The following is a 17,592-nucleotide window of genomic DNA, read 5'->3' on the forward strand; positions in this document are numbered from 1 at the left end:
CGCATACCATGTCCTATACCAATGCAGCGAATTTGTATGTATCAGAAAGGCTACCGGTTTACTTGTTACAACTTTGCGTAACACCACAGTTACACACGAAATATTGTATTTTCAGGTTGAAATGTGGTTGAACAAAGTAATGGACGTCATGAGAGCGACTGTACGTAACGAGATGGCTGACGCAGTTGTGACGTATGAGGAGAAACCGAGAGATCAGTGGTTGTTCGATTATCCGGCACAAGTCGCACTTACTTGCACACAGATATGGTGGTCTACTGAGGTAAGTTAGTTTGCCACGTTATTACTATAAACTTTGCAAATGCATTGTATTTTATGATTTTACATGTATTAAATGTGTCCACTATCTTCAAAAATAAGGTGGGAATCGTCAGGGCCATTTGCAACAGAATGGGAAACGATTCCCAGAATCAATTCACAAGCATGTATTGTATGTGTTGTGCGATCGATAAATAAAGTTAAAGTGGGTAGTTAAAAATTGCTGGACTTCAGGGAATGGCGCAATTACGAAAGCAACAATTCAACATACACCGTGAATAAAAATCATTCTTTTACCATAATAGTTACAGAACCAACGACTTTTAACAATAACCTTGTTTGTTGAAAGTTGGTACTAACGTTGTTAGTTTGTGTTGTTAACGTTAATCAATATTTCATAGAAAATTAGAAGAAATTTGCTTAAGCCATCACTAATTCACTGTGCTTCCAAATGCAAGTCTTTCCAAACATTACCAACAATAACAAAAAACCTTATAAATTGCCTCTTACAACACAGGTTGGGATTGCATTTGCCCGTTTGGAGGAAGGTTACGAGAATGCACTTAAGGATTATTACAAGAAGCAAGTTCAGCAACTGAACACACTCATTACACACTTAATTGGAAACCTGACTAAGAACGACCGTCAGAAGATTATGACCATCTGTACTATCGATGTGCACGCACGTGACGTCGTCGCCAAACTTATACAACAAAAGGTATGTTTAATTGTTACATAGAATGCTTTCGAGTAAAAATAGTCGTCGCAAATTTAGCCGATGCGTTTTGTTTTAATCCAGGATTTTGAAATATACGCATAGCATGAAATGTTAAAAGAATTCCAATTTCCCTGTTTTGTTTAAGAATATCGTCTGTTAAAGCTATCTGTAACTAACCGAACCATATTTGTGTTTGGCGTTGTGATTCGAATCCGATGACAAGTTTTAGCACACTTTTAAACGTTATATTGCTTATACGGCATCCACAAGTTTGTGCTTTTTTCCAATAAGTTGTGCTTGTTTTCAAGGCGATGTACAAGAAAATATGTTTTCCTTTTTTGTAAGAAACGAGCCTATTTTCGAATAGTGAGCAAGTTTTTTTATCAATTCTACATGTCCGACTGTGGCAATTGAAAATTTTCCCAAGAATGTCTTTTATACAACTGGTTCTAAAAATCTAATTTTACAATCAAAATTTTTTGTCCCTAAATCCTCACTGGTTTCACCCACTTTAAAATTCGCTTTACTTTACAACAGGTTGAGAGCGCTGGTGAGTTTGTGTGGCAGTCGCAACTACGTCACAGATGGGCGGACGAACAGAAACACTGTTTTGCTAACATTTGTGACGCGCAGTTCCTGTATTCATACGAATATCTCGGAAACACTCCAAGACTCGTCATCACCCCACTCACAGATAGGTGGGTTTTATATACAAGCAATTAATGCAATATTATGTTGAAGTAGGCTGCATACAGGACCACCCGAGTAGGTCTATCACTGTAGCTTCGGTGACTATACGGCCGTTTGGCGGGCAAGATATGTAAAGTCGTTTGATAGTCAAGGCTCCGCTGATTAGGCCTAATAGGTCGAACCAGTGGCCATGTATGCAGCTCACTTGAAACAATGATAGTATAGTTTGGATCATATCCACAACCTTTTTGGCCGCAAAATTAATTCGAAAAACATTTTTTCGACCTTTCAGGCCACATTGGTGAGGCTAATTATATGAATAATGTATTCTCAGCTTACCAGCCATACATAGACTACCGTATTTACTCGATTGTAAGCCGCGGCTTATAAAGTTTTTTAACCTACCGTTTGTGCGGCTTCCAATCCAGGGCGGCTTATATTCGAGGGCGGCTTACATTATTTAATGTCACGCCGATATTTTGTCTGCGCTCTGTTTTTTAATGAAATTTACCATCAACTCGCTCCATCGTACCAATACGTTTTATCGCCGAAGGTTGTCAGCGTATTTGACAATTTGAAACGACAGATTTGTTGACAATTATTGTTGTAGGGCACCTAAGTTTGTCTTACATCAAGCCTTCCACACAAATACAACCCCAGAACCCCAGACTTTATTTAACTCTCAGATGTTACATCACCTTGACCCAGTCTCTTCATCTTATAATGGGTGGAGCACCTGCTGGGCCGGCTGGCACTGGCAAGACTGAAACTACCAAGGATTTGGCTCGCTCTCTCGGCATCATGGTGTACGTGTTCAACTGCTCCGAACAGATGGACTACAAGTCAATTGGGAATATATACAAGGGGTTGGCGCAGACTGGAGCCTGGGGCTGCTTTGATGAATTCAACAGGATTTCGGTTGAAGTGCTCTCCGTGGTCGCTGTACAGGTTAGGTTTTTTATGTTTATGTAATGAACTTGCAGATTTAGCTTTAAAATGTCCCACAATAAGGTGACCCAGTTACAAATAAGGACAAATTATAGAAATAGGACGGTGTATAGCGACCCCGGTTTTAAACCTATCGTACACTTAGGAATTATCATTTCAGAGATAAATTATAAGCGTTTTAAATAAACGCGTTTTTACATTAGTTTGGAAACAAATCTGACAGTCGTATTTAAAACAATTCAATTAAACAAATAGCTTCATGGTAGGTCCCTTAGTTACAGCGCTCTGTTATAGGTGGTTTTGCTGTAACAAATATTTAACTGTTTACCGTGGTTAATTCTTTATTGCCGTCACAAAGTAGCGCAACATGAAAGTATTGTAAATTTTATTTCAGGTGAAATCGATCCAAGATGCGATTCGTTTCAAGAAGAAACGATTTATTTTCCAAGGGGAAGAAATATCTCTTATACCGACAGTTGGCATCTTCATCACCATGAATCCTGGTTATGCAGGAAGGACTGAACTGCCAGAGAATTTGAAGGTGATACGTTAGGAGTGGAAAGTTACTATTAACACATTTTCGTGCATAAGATTTTTGTTACAATAGAAATAGTTTCGTAGATAGTGTAATAATTGTTCTAAATTTTTTAGTATTATCTTTCTAAGCTTAAAGCAAGTTTGCGAACTGCCCTTAATTATCACCTTCTTGATCACTATGATTCACAAAGAAAATATTTTCATTTCGGATAAACAGCGCCGTCTAGAGGCACCTTAACTGTTGTATTTGGTGACGTCACACAACATTTGTCCTTAAGATTTGTAGGACAGCACACATACAAAAAGCAATTCGCCCCTAACATACTAAATATAAGGCCTTATATATTACCTTAAAATATTTCCCAATTATCATATTTTATTTCAAATCCAGGCGTTGTTCCGACCTTGTGCCATGGTTGTACCAGATTTCGAACTCATTTGTGAAATCATGTTGGTGGCCGAAGGGTTCCTCGAAGCTCGTATATTGGCACGCAAGTTCATCACACTGTACACACTCTGCAAGGAACTGTTGTCTAAACAAGATCATTATGATTGGGGTTTGAGAGCCATCAAGTCTGTGCTTGTTGTGGCCGGCGCATTGAAACGTGGAGACAAAGAGAGACCGGAAGAACAGGTACAGTATATTTTGTGCATAAAAAACGAAAGCAAGCTACTGCTAAGCTGCAGACAGTTCATCGTGACTAGTACAGCTATAGTGTTAACTAGTCAGGCATCAGGTTTTTCTAATTTGTGAAAATGTGCAGCCACCGCTGTTACGTAATAAATGACACTATTGTGAATGGAAAATGTATTGGGTGTACAAAATAAGTTTGCGCTATATGCGATTTACGCAATTTGTGATTAGCTGTACGATTTATATTAACTTTTTATTAGCTTGTCCGAAATTCGCTGTGCGTCGATTTAATAAACAAATGTAGGTTACCTTGATTAGAAACGCTTTGAATTGCGTTTGGCATTTTCTAAAGTCACATATTGCGGTTAAAGTCACATATTGCGGTTGCGGCAAAATCTGGTGATTCCGAACATTCTTTGACACGTATTTCATTTTACAGGTGTTGATGCGCGCTTTGCGAGATTTTAACATTCCCAAGATTGTTACTGACGATATGCCCGTATTCATGGGTTTAATAGGAGATCTGTTCCCTGCACTAGACGTACCAAGAAAACGTGATTTGGATTTTGAGAAGCAGTGCAAGCAAGCTGTTCAGGTAACAGCTGTATAATGCGTATGTAGCAAATTGGTTATTTATACCTTTAGGGATATAGTGCGGGATGGTAGTCGAAGTGTTGGCTAACTTCCTTGCCGAATGTTGTTTCTGAGACTTTCTTGCTGCATGATTTTAAACTGTCGGTTATTATTAACGCTTTCTTTATCTGAAATTTTTTAACCGTTTTTTTGCGCTAAGTAATTCAACACGAATAAACCTAAACTGTAAGAAAAGAAATGATCAGAAATAACGATAGGATATCGCCATGTTGATTTGTTGGGAAAATCTTCGTGAAAATCGCCACAACGATTTGCCCGCTTTAATATGAATGGCCAAATCTTGGCCATCGTTATTCATTGATTTTATAGAACCTAATATATTTTGGAAATTTCAGACCACCTTGAAAAGTAAATTTGTTTCCAGGATTTGAAACTACAAGCGGAAGATAATTTCGTGTTGAAGTTGGTTCAGTTGGACGAACTTCTCTTCGTTCGTCATTCCGTATTTGTCATCGGGAACTCCGGCACAGGGAAAACACAGGCACGTTTAGATTAAAAACTAGCGACAAATGTGGCTGTGCTTTCCGACAGTTATATTGTTCTAATTTATGTTATTTTTATCTATTTTTTAGATTGGTTTGATGGTAACTGCAATATTTGGTTGAAATAGAATTGGTTTTAATTTAATGTTTGTGTGCTTTTTACATAGATTAGCGTACAGAGTTTGTTACATATTACGACATATAGACAGATATACATGCTGTAATCTTGCTTACATTGCGCAGTAAACTGTAATCTGGTTTCGAGAGTACCGATGAATAACTATCGTTTAAACCTTGTATTCTTAATAAAGTTTTTTTTTGTAATTCATCTTTTCTTCCAATGTAACTATGCAACAAACTGGACCAAAACATAACTAATACCGTTGAGAACCAACACAATAGTAAAGTCTTCGTCTGGCTATTTAGTTGACAAGATCTTCACTGCACAGATGAGAGCTAATATATTGAAACGGTGGCCCTGTTTGCAGCTTCCTGAAAACATATTATCTCTATTCCTTGTAACCAATACCATCTTACAGTTCTGTTACATGTTACACTTTATTCCCACACAGGTGTTGAAGTCGCTAACCAAGTGTTATCAAAACATGAAGCGACGACCTATCTGGGTCGACCTCAACCCCAAAGCTGTCACCAACGACGAATTGTTCGGAATAATCAACCCAGCCACCAGAGAATGGAAAGACGGTTTATTTTCAACAGTGATGAGAGATCTGTCTAATGTAGCGCATACTGGACCGAAGTGGATCGTATTGGACGGTGATATTGACCCAATGTGGATTGAGTCTTTGAATACTGTTATGGACGACAACAAGGCATGTGTTGCATTTTTAGTAGCATCGCTGTTTGAATTGTTTAGTAGCTTAATAAAGGTTGATATATACGTGCATCTCCACCAAGCAGACCTAACTGTATTGGTTGATGTTAAATTATGCATGATATAAACATTTTAATTCTCTTGTAATCTATAATGAGACAATATTCTCAACTTTTTATATCATTTCGGTTGCAAAACATGCCATGCATCTGGATTTAAACCAGTGCTATTCGAACTGGACCTCACATAGCATGTTTTCCAGTATAACTTACATTCCTGTGCGCACTGATGGTTTCTTATGCTGCCGAAATGCATATTATTCCTAGTTTATTTCGTACCTCAGTCGCTGGAGCGTTGGGCCTGGTTAGCCCAGGGTCGTGAATTCAAACCTTACCGGGACCCTGATTCTTCAGATCCACTCTGATTTCAGCTTGGTTATAATGTCCTGCAACCAAACCCTTCATTTACACTTGTTTTAAAGGGTTTATTAAGAGGGGTTGCATGACTTTATCAAAGATTTCATTAAAACGTCAATGAGCACCCATTTAAAGTTGCTTTTACACCGCAGGTTTTGACACTAGCGAGCAACGAACGTATCCCTCTCACCCCATCTATGCGACTCCTATTCGAGATCAGCAACCTAAGGACAGCCACCCCTGCCACTGTATCAAGGGCTGGTATTCTATATCTTAATCCTGCTGATTTGGGATGGAATCCAGTGGTAAGATGACCGTATAACATGTAAAACGTGCACGTACCTTTGCTGCTATGTCGTGCTTTGCGAGGGAGTTTTCGTGTATAACTAAGGATTGGTTTTTGACATGTTGGTGACTTTCTGGGTTATTTGAAGTTTCTCTTTGCAAGTATGTCCGCTTCTTTTCATGATTACAAAATCGCATCTGACGTTTCGTTTTCAGGTGACGTCATGGATTGACAAACGTGAAGTTCAATCTGAGAAAGCGAACCTGACTATTCTGTTCGACAAATACATTCCTACGTGTATTGAAACACTCAGGTCGAGATTCAAGACCATCACACCCATACCTGAATGTGCCAAAATCCAGGTACAGTACAGAATTAGTGTATATTATACAGTGTGCTTATTTACATAACTTGGATCACAGGTGAAGGTGTATATAGTATTAAGTGCGGAAGGCCCATCCATGGTTTTTGCAGTATGCTGTATGTACATAAAAACGCGGACCTATTAGCTCGATTATCATGAATGTTGTTTATAGCTTTTCAAAAGCAAGCATTTTAACAATCCGATGGCTGTCAAATGTAGTACAATATATCATACTGGTAATTAACCTTCATCCACCTTGACTGTGATTCCAGCCTGATCAATATATGATAGCTTAGACCGCCAAGTTAAGGCCTTTAGGCGATCCCGCTTCGATATCCATATATTGTTTCTACGTGGGCCTATATTTATAGCATCAATGATTGTCATGACTGAATATGCATCTACGGTATTGATTGCGTTTCTCAACTGCATTATTTGTTTAGATGTTGTGCTTCTTGCTGGAGACACTTTTAACTCCAGAGAACACGCCCCCAGATTGCCCGAAGGAATTATATGAACTCTACTTTGTGTTCGCTTGTATTTGGGCGTTTGGTGGCGCCATGTTCCAAGATCAACTGATTGACTACAGGTAGGACCTGGAACGTATGCATTTACTTCTGGTTTGCTGACACACAACACGCATTGACGTATTTTTGAAAAAATTGACTTGTTGCTGTTACTATTGAACTATAACTCGTTGCAAAACAAAATTCTCTTTTAATGCTGAAGAAAAAGCTTATTTTTATCTTTATTTTAATGTCGAATGGGAATGCATTCGTCAATCCGTGCATTTCCTGGTATTGGCCGGAAAAAATTGGATTAAACCACAACATTCCCATTAGAAACTCCCTTTTTTCTACTTGGTACCATAAATTTAATCCTGAACTACAGAGTGGAGTTCAGCAAATGGTGGTCGTCCGAATTCAAGACTGTGAAATTCCCAAGCGCTGGAACTGTGTTCGATTATTGTATCGACCCTGACACCAAAAAGTTCGTACCTTGGTCTGAGAGTGTTCCTGGATTTGAACTCGACCCTGAACTTCCATTGCAGGTTAACTGTTTAAACTATAATCGCGATTCCAGATAAAAATATTTGGTCGTATCATAGCAAATGGTTGAGTGAAGTGTTATTTATTTCATCTAGGGCTTCGCTATTTCTTTCATAGTTCAGGGGGGCTCAGAGCGGTAAGCTCCGGCAATATAAGGTGATTATTGGTGACGTGATCAATGAGGTTGTATTCCAATGCTTTTGATTCCAATTTGATTGTTGACACGCGATATTATAATTTGTAAACCGACACAGGTTGCCGAACCCTGTTATAGCCGATTTACCACGTCAATTGCCGTCCAAATACATATATCATGAGAAATATTACTTAGAAACGTGATTTTACAAAGTTTTTAAATTTATGTCCATCTGTTTTTTTGCGTTGAATCAAGTAGGAGTAATCACGTACAATAAGTTGCTAATTCCCTAACTTTAACTTTATTACAAAACAAAACCCTAATGTACGGCATTTATTTCATTACTAACGGCCATTCAGTCTGCACAACCCAAGTACACCATAATCCACGCCTTCGTAAAACCCTGTTGTTAACATTTACAATCCCAACTGTCATACCTAGGCTTGTATGGTGCCCACGGCTGAGACGCGCCGCATCCGTTACTTCATGGATCTATTGATGGAAAAACGTCGCCCAGTCATGTTGGTTGGTAACGCTGGTACAGGCAAGACTGTACTCGTGCAGGACAAGCTCGCATCCCTGCCTGATGAATTTATGGTGACTAACGTCCCCTTCAACTTCTACACCACCTCGCTCATGTTGCAAGGAGTGCTGGAGAAACCGTTGGAGAAGAAAGCTGGGAGGAACTTTGGTCCGCCTGGCAGTAAGAGGTATTGAGTATTTGGTTGCATGAATATCATAATTGTGGATTAGGAGTGGGGTCGTAATGTCTATTTGGTTGTATTTGAACTGATAGGTATACCTGGCTGCTTCGTTAGTTGTCGCCTTGATGTAATAAATTGTAGTGATGTGTTGCGCCGGATCCGGGTACCCGGACCCGGCCGGATATTGACCAATTTTCAATACCCGGACCCGGCCGGATAATACACTTAATTTAACCGGATAGTTGGGAAAGCATTTTTGTCCTAAAAGCGGACAAAAATTTCGCAAATTACTCGTTTTTGGGACCCAGTCTGTTATACTCGCCGACGTAAGACTTTTCTGTTATTTGTTATAAAGGTTTTTCGTGACGTGTTATACCATATTAATAAATGCCCACGTTTATTGTTCCACTCATGACAGGCTAACCCTAACATAGCATTCTGTTTGGCAATCAAACATTTTTGCCATAATACACGAATCGGTGTTAACAAACTGCCGGATCTAATAACTATCCGGATCCGGTCGGGCCGGATAATTTGGAACTGGGAACATCAATAATAATATGTACTGTGTATTTGGACATAAGAGCAGGTGTGCTCGCCCTTACTTATCGTTTTTTTCTCTTGTATCGTTTTTTCTTTGTTTATGTGCCACAACATTGTCCACATTGCTTAATTTACATTTCATACCTCCTGATGAAGGCTGTTGCATAACAGCTGAAACGTCGATAAAATAAAGTTTGCCAGAAGAGCAGTACTCAGTAACAAAATATGCTTGGCAGCGTCAGTAACCATTCATGGCCATAAGACTGTCCGGAGATTCCGCCATTTTTAAAATGATAAATTCAGTGTAATAATGACTATTTGACATCACACCATTCGGACATGAAAAAACATTTAAAAACACAAAAAACGTATGCTGGCAAAATGTACAGTTTCGTAGTAATTGCTGATATTAAGATTGTTGTTTCAAATTGTTTTTACATGTCGCATGTTTTTTTTTTATTACTTTTTACCAGTCATACCATGTACAATTTGTTCAACAACGAATTTATCCCTGGCTAAACTTGACCACTTGACAATGCAACTTGTAATAAACAGGTTGATATATTTCATTGACGACATGAACATGCCAGAGGTGGACGCATATGGTACAGTACAACCTCATACACTTATCAGGTAAATTGAATAACATTCCGCTTTGAATTACATAGCAGGTGTCTTCAGTGTATAAAAGCTCTTCTTATGGCCACTTGTCTTTGGATATAAACCTATGCAATCATAAGGCTTTTTTGCGTTTTTTACCGTGTATGCAAATAAAAACATTACACAATGTGTTGATAATCTTTTGAAAATACTTGCAGACAGCACATGGATTACAGCCATTGGTACGACCGCAACAAACTGATATTGAAAGACATCAACAACGTACAATATGTGGCTTGTATGAATCCTACAGCTGGTTCGTTCACCATAAACCCAAGGTTACAACGTCACTTCAGTGTGTTCGCAGTCAGTTTCCCTGGGCAGGTACTGATGTGTTCGTGGTATTATTCTTCAGTAAAAGTCGATTTAATTATCTGAACAACACTAGTTAACACGCAGCGTTCATGCTTGTCTGTTAAACTAGAGCGAAGAACAGTTTTCCGGTCGAATAGTAATACAGTATACAGGGTGCTAGATTAATACTTTTGCTATGATTGAGGTTGTATGTTAGTGGTAATGAGCACAACGAACATTACAAAAACCAGATAAAAGAAAAACTAGATGGATTTTTTCAACAAGTTGAACAACAAAAACCCGAAGTCATTTGTTGTTATGTTTTTGTTTCTGATATTTGAACTTTAAGCATACAATTCGGCATCGTCAGTCTCAATTCTGTAAATGCGTTGTTTTTGGTGATACTTATGATGCCGAATTGTACATGATCTGTGAATAGTTCTATTGATGTTACGTCATAATATTACATGATCGATAGCGTTATACTACATTCTCACCTAAACATTTTGCATTCTTGCAGGAAGCGTTGTTGACAATTTACAGCAGCATCGTGAGTCAGCATTTGCAGATCGGGGGTTTCCCCGTGGCGGTACAGAAGATGGCCCCCACACTCGCTCAAGCGGCCCTGGCTCTACACGCTAAAATCAGCAGCGTGTTTCTACCCACCGCCATCAAGTTCCATTACATTTTCAACCTGCGAGACTTGTCCAATATCTTCCAGGTAAGTGTTTCAATATGGACAAATATGGCTACAAGCGAATTGATTGGTCGGGGCCTTTTTAGGTAAATCAGATGGCAATTTGTCATGGTGTTTACCGGTTGAAGATTACCTTTCACAAATTCAGTTTTATGTTCTTGAAACGTGGCCAATAAAGCTTCAACTTAAAGCGACAAAACGTTTTTAAGACATCGTATGTTCATTTGAAGTACTGTGTACTGAATATTGCACAGGGAGACATTTTATTTTAATCGTACTGAAAATCTATTTATTTAGAAAAATGGATTAGGCTTCACTGAATAACACAATATTAAATATCGGAATTTCAGTTCATGTTGGCGACTAACAGGAATCTTTAAAAAAATTCCAATTTGTTTTCAGGGAATCCTCTTCTCAACTTCAGATTGTGTGAAATCAATTTCGGATCTCGTTCGTCTCTGGCTCCACGAAGCGGCGAGGGTTTATAGCGACAAGCTTATTGATAAAAAGGTCGAATACAATGCATTTCTATATTAATGAAACCGACGAGTTGCTGAAAAATGATCTTAACAACCTCATTTGTTGAGAGTTGTAGACATGGAGTACACACTATTTCGAACTGTAATCTCTTATCAGTGCAGCTGCTAACTGCGGCACTGCGCTAGCTTTTACGCTAGCATGCACAGAGATTTTCACTTTGTGGTTCATTCGGTCAGCGTCGATCTGTTGGGCACCCAACTTGGTAAAGCTATAGTTTAAATGCTAGCATAGTACCACAGTGAACAGCTGCACTGATGAGACCTTACAGGTCGAAACCGTGTGTACACCCTGTCGGCAGCTCCCAATTAATATTATGGTTCTTTTTGCACATCTGACACTTCTTTTGACCACATGAGATGCATGCTTTGTAAAGTGTTAACATTATTTGCAACGTTCATCTTCTTTGTTAAGGACATGGAAACTTTCACTAAGCTCAAGTTCGATTTTGCAAAGAAATTTTTCGACGACATTCCCGACGATGTGTTGATGGCCGAACCACTCATGTTCTGTCATTTCGCCCAAGGAATTGGAGATCCCAAGTACATGCCGGTAATGTCTGGCGTTAAGCTTGTTAGTATTGTACTGCGTATGAGAGTAGTGTTTTTTTGCGATGGTATTGAGTTTCGTCAGCAGGTTGATATTCGTTGCCAAATGATTGCAGAGGTAGTGTGTTCGTGTAGTAAATGTTTAATAGTGAAAAAGTATTTGAAAAAATATGTAGTTCCTTTGCAGAAATGTTAACTATTACTGTGCAAAGCTTATGCTCCCAAAAAAATTATGAAAGAATTTGCATTAAAAATAGCACGTATTGTCCACCTTTTGGATATCAAAACTTAACGGCGTCACAGGTGCAAGGTTGGGATTCGTTGAACAAATTACTCGTCGAAGGACTTGAAGCTTACAATGAAGTGAACGCTGTGATGAACCTCGTGTTGTTCGAAGATGCCATGTCTCACATAGCTCGAATTAACAGGATTCTTGAATCTCCGAGGGGAAACGCATTACTTGTCGGTGTCGGCGGTTCAGGTTGGTGACGTCATTTTCCCATTAATCCATTTGGATTGTGAAGCTGCAGAACATTTTACTGAAACAAAGTTTGCTTTTTTTCTTGCAACAACACTTTTTTAGTAAGAAGGGGGCTAATCTGTTTCTGGTCTGTAGTAAAGACCAGCTGAATATCTGTACATTGTTGGGCAATTATTTTAGAAAACACTGCGTTTTTCTTCTTTATTTTGACATGTTTTTTGTAGATATACATTTTCTTAACCGCATATGGCTGACATCTTCTATTCGCGTAATGTACTGCTTTACTTTTTGACGATATCATCAGTCGCATAACAACTGTGGCGACTAAATGCTAAACTTGCCCCGCCCCTTCAAAAATTTGCAAACCCCCTTTAGGGTCGTGGCACCAACTTTTGAGAACCACTGCTCTATCTAACCAAGCCAGTATGTGGCCATCTATGCAGGAAAACAGAGCTTGTCGCGTCTTGCTGCTTATATCAGTGGTCTTGAGGTGTTCCAAATAACACTGAGAAAAGGATACGGAATACCCGACCTGAAAGTGGATTTAGCTGCTCTCTATATCAAAGCTGGACTTAAGAACGTGGGGACCATGTTTCTACTAACTGATGCGCAGGTTGGTGGCGTGTGGCCTTGTTTATTTAGTTTGATGCTAAACCTTTGGTATAATCTTGACGGGTTTATTTTGGTAGCTGTTTTAAATTTGGAAAAATGTATTTTAATAAAAATTTTTGTGTTTCACAATCTTTTTTAATATTGATGCAGTTTCTTTCTATTTATGATGGTGTTTGCTAAGACAGGCGTTTGGCGTAAGTCACATTATAGCTATATTGTGTGTACAATATATACAAGATTTTTCTGTCTCACCTTTAGCTCTGTTGTCGGTTTAACATTACATAACCTTCAATTCACCCAGGTTCCAGACGAAAAATTTCTGGTGCTCGTCAACGATCTTCTCGCGTCGGGTGAAATCCCCGAATTGCTCCCTGATGACGAAGTTGAAAACGTGCTTAGCGGAGTTCGGAACGAAGTTAAGGGAGCGGGATTGGAGGATTCGAGGGAAAACTGCTGGAAGTTTTTTATCGATCGAGTCAGACGACAATTAAAGGTATAAGATAAAAAAATCCTTGTATTGTATGAGAGATATTTAATGTATACGAACGAAAGCATTAGTTGGAATAATATTATACTGTTTTCTTAAAAAATATTTGCCAAATTTGGAACCAAAATGATACAAGACCAGCCTTAAAGCTACAATACATGTTTTGCTGAAGTAGCATCAGTTTATAAGTTACTCAAAACGGATTAAACACTGTTTCTTGTCCGACCCAGTATGTATGACCCCTGTTTAGATTCATTCGAGCAATTTGCTGTGATGCTGGTGTAGACACATTTCAAAAGTAACGGGTTCTTTTGTATTAGTGGACAAAAATACGCTTGTTTCACAGTCCGCATATTTTTTTAATTAAAGCTGGGCTACTTAAAAAAATAAACTGTAATCAATGCCATCTTAGACTAGGTAGAACAATAACAGAAACCGGCAAACACTTTCAAATAACACAGGGTTATAATAAAACAACGAGGGTTTACTACAGGTAGTTTTGTGTTTCTCTCCTGTCGGATCCACACTCCGTGTGAGGGGACGGAAGTTTCCCGCTGTGGTGAATTGTACTCAGATCGACTGGTTCCACGAATGGCCTGAGGAAGCTTTGAGATCTGTCAGTCTCACATTTCTACAAGTGAGTGGAGTATTAAATCTTGGGAAAGCGGCTTACCGAGGGAAGGTTTTAGGCTAAAATCGTTGTAAATTCAACAGTACATGAATAGACATACACTATAAGAATGGGTAACGAACACATTGTGTGTATATAACTATGTACATTTTTAGCCGACCGAACAACTTTGCAAGTTGGGATGATACAATCGTTACTTGCGTTTGTAAGACTAGCACTGCGACTTAATACATAACGTCACGATATAATATCCTAATGTACCTTTTTGGTTAGTCACAGTTAATAATCTATTTGTTATTATCTGGTATTAATGTAACCGCGCAAAGCTCACACAGCGCGGGTCACAAATGGGGCATGAAGGGCCGCCATTTGGTCCTTTTGCTTTTGGGATAAAGACACGCTTTAATTTTGAATCATGGTCACTTGTTTATTGTACGATGTAGGATATTGAAGGAATTGACCACGATATCAAGCCTTCCATTAGCGAGTTCATGTCGTTCGTCCACACAAGTGTTAATCAGACGAGCGCGATGTACCTCGCAAACGACAGGTTAGTTATCTGGCGGTGATATAAATTGCTGCGGTAGATTGGACACAATCCTTTTTTGATTTTTTTGGCAATAAACCACTATTTGTGTGAAAACTAGGTGGGGGTTACGTCATGATAACCAATAAAGAGCAGGAAACGCTTCTGTTTGCCTTTCCAAGCATTAATGGACAATGAATGTACTATCAAAAATATCTCCAGAAACCACATTATAAGTATTGTAACCAGTTAAAATGCATCAGCACGTTTAAACATTTCTACTACGAACTTCGTGTCATAATCATACACATACGTAGACGTTACAACTACACAACCCCCAAGAGTTTCTTGGAACAAATCAAGTTGTACGAGAGTCTGCTCAGTATTAAGAGTAAAGAACTCCAAGCTAAAATGGAGAGACTCGAAAACGGATTGACCAAATTACAAAGCACGGCTGCTCAGGTAACAAAAAAAGCGTTGTTTGCCCTTGTTCGTGCAAAAGCATATTCAACCAATTTTATGTCATATGTATATGCATAAGATTTATTTAAAACTATTTTAACGTACAATGAGTCACTTTTACTCAAAGTAAAGTCTGTTATTTTGTGGCTTGCTAAGTTATTGGACTAGCAGCGTATGACGAGTGGAGTTGTCTTGAATCAACATTATGCGTGGTGGTAATATTTGGTGTTTATTAACAAAGGTCGATGACTTAAAAGCGAAGTTGGCGTCGCAGGAAATTGAGTTGCAACAGAAGAACGAAGATGCCGATAAACTCATCCACGTCGTTGGAGTTGAAACAGAAAAGGTTGTAAAATTTATGTTGTTTGTTGTAGTTGTACTTATAAGTGTCCCTATCTGGATTATGATACAAATTACGTCAGTTCTTTGGTATTGTACTCGTGGAATTTGTCGCTTTAATGTATATATTTTGACCACCCATGATTTTTATAAAATAACCCTTTCAAAGAAGAATTCCGGTTACGGTGTTATAGTTGCTTTTATATCAAATAAAAAAACTAAATCAATTTATCTGTATGTTGCTTTAACAACATTACAGCAAATATTCAAAGGTTATACAAAGGTGTAAATTTAGTTGCATGCAATAAGTGACCAACGTGATATGAATAATTTTACTTCAATAACTTGTTAACTTGAAACGTTTTCATTAAACCAGGTAAGCAAGGAGAAAGCCATAGCTGACAGGGAAGAGGAAAAGGTGGCAGTGTTCGCTATTGAGGTGGGGGAGAAGCAAAAATCCTGTGAGACTGACCTCGCAAAGGCCGAACCTGCCCTTGTTGCTGCCCAGGAAGCCCTCAACACACTTAACAAGGTCTGTGTTGTCCACGGCAACTTTTGTTCTTGGGATGTATTTTTGACAACGCATTTTTTGTGCTATTGTTTACATTTAAAAACGTTTGAGATTTTTTTTCCAAAAGTGAAACTAAATAAAAAGTTTTATAATTAAACTGTGAAATGAAATATGTCAAAAGTTTATGTCAAGAGTTTAAATCGGTGATTATAGCAGGCAGCTCTGTGCATGTTTCTTTTCAGAAACACATATTAAGCCAACCTTTTTACAAATGTAAGATTGTACAAAAGTATAAAGTTCTATAATCTGTAATATAAAACCAAAAGTTTTTGCTAGAAATAAACACGTTATAGGTATAAACACGATCCTAAACCATATTTGTTTGTCACTTTCAAGCAGTAACCCTTTACCATTGTTCGACAAAGTTACTTTACATAACATTGCATTGGCCATAGACAAACACTTAAAAATATACACGTTATCCACAGAACAACTTGACTGAGTTGAAATCATTCGGTTCGCCTCCAGCTGCCGCTGTTAACGTCGCCGCCGCTGTAATGGTTTTACTTGCTCCGAACGGGAAAATACCGAAAGACAGAAGTTGGAAAGCTGCAAAGAATATGATGCAAAAGGTGATGACAGTATATGATATGTATAGGCCACTTGTGTTAAAAGTAACAAGTATCAAGTGGGCTGCAGACAGGGCTCCTGACCCCGAAGGAAACTGATAATGACAATGTAGGTGAAAAACAATTGTGCTTAACTTGTCGTTTTGGTTGTTTATGGGGGTTCTTTGTTCCGCAAGCAAAGTTTGGAACAAACTGTAATATTTAATTAATCAAAATCGTTCTTCTGGCACTTAAGTTTCTGAAGTTATTTATTCGGAACCGACGTCATAACCCTGAGGAAGTCTCGTCGGATGGCAGACGAAACGTCGGTTTCGAATAAGCAACTTCAGAAACTTAAGTGCCAGAAGAACGATTTTGATTAATTAGTATGCCTGGCAGCAAAAATAGCAGTAAACTGTAATATGTATAATATATACAGTCGCTTTGCGCTTTGAAAGCTGAGTCATTGTATGAAGGTGGATTACTTCTTGGAACAATTGATCAATTATGACAAGGAGAATATACATGAGAACAGTATGAAGGGAATTAAACCTTACTTGGAAGATCCTGAATTCCAACCGGACTTCATCAGAGCAAAGGTAATTATCAGAAAAATGAACTGGTATAACTAAGTTATAGCCATTTAGACCTAGCCTATAGTGTTATAGTATGTTTTTGAACAAGAAAATGATGCTGGTGCATATATAGGGGAAATCGATTATTTTCTAGTTTGCTTTATTCGGAAAGATTCGTTCCATAAATTTTGTTACAAATTACATTTTATTGACCTGCAGCTAAAACACTTAACTTGTGGTCAAGAAAAATTAATTTTCAACAAATCGTATGGAACAAAATCCTTTCAATTTCTGGGTTTTGTGACGTAATTATGAACCGACAGCGAGAATGCTTCACTGTGAATGAACGGTG

At 38.4% G+C, this 17,592-nt stretch overlaps 1 protein-coding gene across 1 annotated transcript in view; it reads left to right on the plus strand.

The window, feature by feature from the left end:
* Positions 1-17,592, plus strand: part of LOC145906099 (dynein beta chain, ciliary-like) — a 56,331-nt gene that overhangs the window by 23,251 nt on the left and 15,488 nt on the right. Inside the window, exons 37-65 of the mRNA XM_082993483.1 lie at positions 116-280; positions 794-994; positions 1,532-1,692; positions 2,371-2,632; positions 3,027-3,173; positions 3,561-3,803; positions 4,243-4,398; positions 4,822-4,938; positions 5,512-5,772; positions 6,343-6,495; positions 6,692-6,838; positions 7,284-7,429; positions 7,732-7,891; positions 8,467-8,735; positions 9,828-9,905; positions 10,091-10,256; positions 10,747-10,947; positions 11,326-11,433; positions 11,875-12,012; positions 12,312-12,489; positions 12,933-13,102; positions 13,403-13,594; positions 14,082-14,225; positions 14,663-14,769; positions 15,063-15,207; positions 15,449-15,553; positions 15,923-16,078; positions 16,546-16,689; positions 17,142-17,264. Coding sequence (XP_082849609.1) covers positions 116-280; positions 794-994; positions 1,532-1,692; positions 2,371-2,632; positions 3,027-3,173; positions 3,561-3,803; positions 4,243-4,398; positions 4,822-4,938; positions 5,512-5,772; positions 6,343-6,495; positions 6,692-6,838; positions 7,284-7,429; positions 7,732-7,891; positions 8,467-8,735; positions 9,828-9,905; positions 10,091-10,256; positions 10,747-10,947; positions 11,326-11,433; positions 11,875-12,012; positions 12,312-12,489; positions 12,933-13,102; positions 13,403-13,594; positions 14,082-14,225; positions 14,663-14,769; positions 15,063-15,207; positions 15,449-15,553; positions 15,923-16,078; positions 16,546-16,689; positions 17,142-17,264 — 4,743 coding nt within the window. The remainder of the gene's footprint in view (positions 1-115; positions 281-793; positions 995-1,531; positions 1,693-2,370; positions 2,633-3,026; positions 3,174-3,560; positions 3,804-4,242; positions 4,399-4,821; positions 4,939-5,511; positions 5,773-6,342; positions 6,496-6,691; positions 6,839-7,283; positions 7,430-7,731; positions 7,892-8,466; positions 8,736-9,827; positions 9,906-10,090; positions 10,257-10,746; positions 10,948-11,325; positions 11,434-11,874; positions 12,013-12,311; positions 12,490-12,932; positions 13,103-13,402; positions 13,595-14,081; positions 14,226-14,662; positions 14,770-15,062; positions 15,208-15,448; positions 15,554-15,922; positions 16,079-16,545; positions 16,690-17,141; positions 17,265-17,592) is intronic.

Source organism: Ascidia mentula, chromosome 6 (genome assembly GCF_947561715.1).
Source record: "Ascidia mentula chromosome 6, kaAscMent1.1, whole genome shotgun sequence".
Classification (NCBI taxonomy): Eukaryota; Metazoa; Chordata; class Ascidiacea; order Phlebobranchia; family Ascidiidae; genus Ascidia; species Ascidia mentula.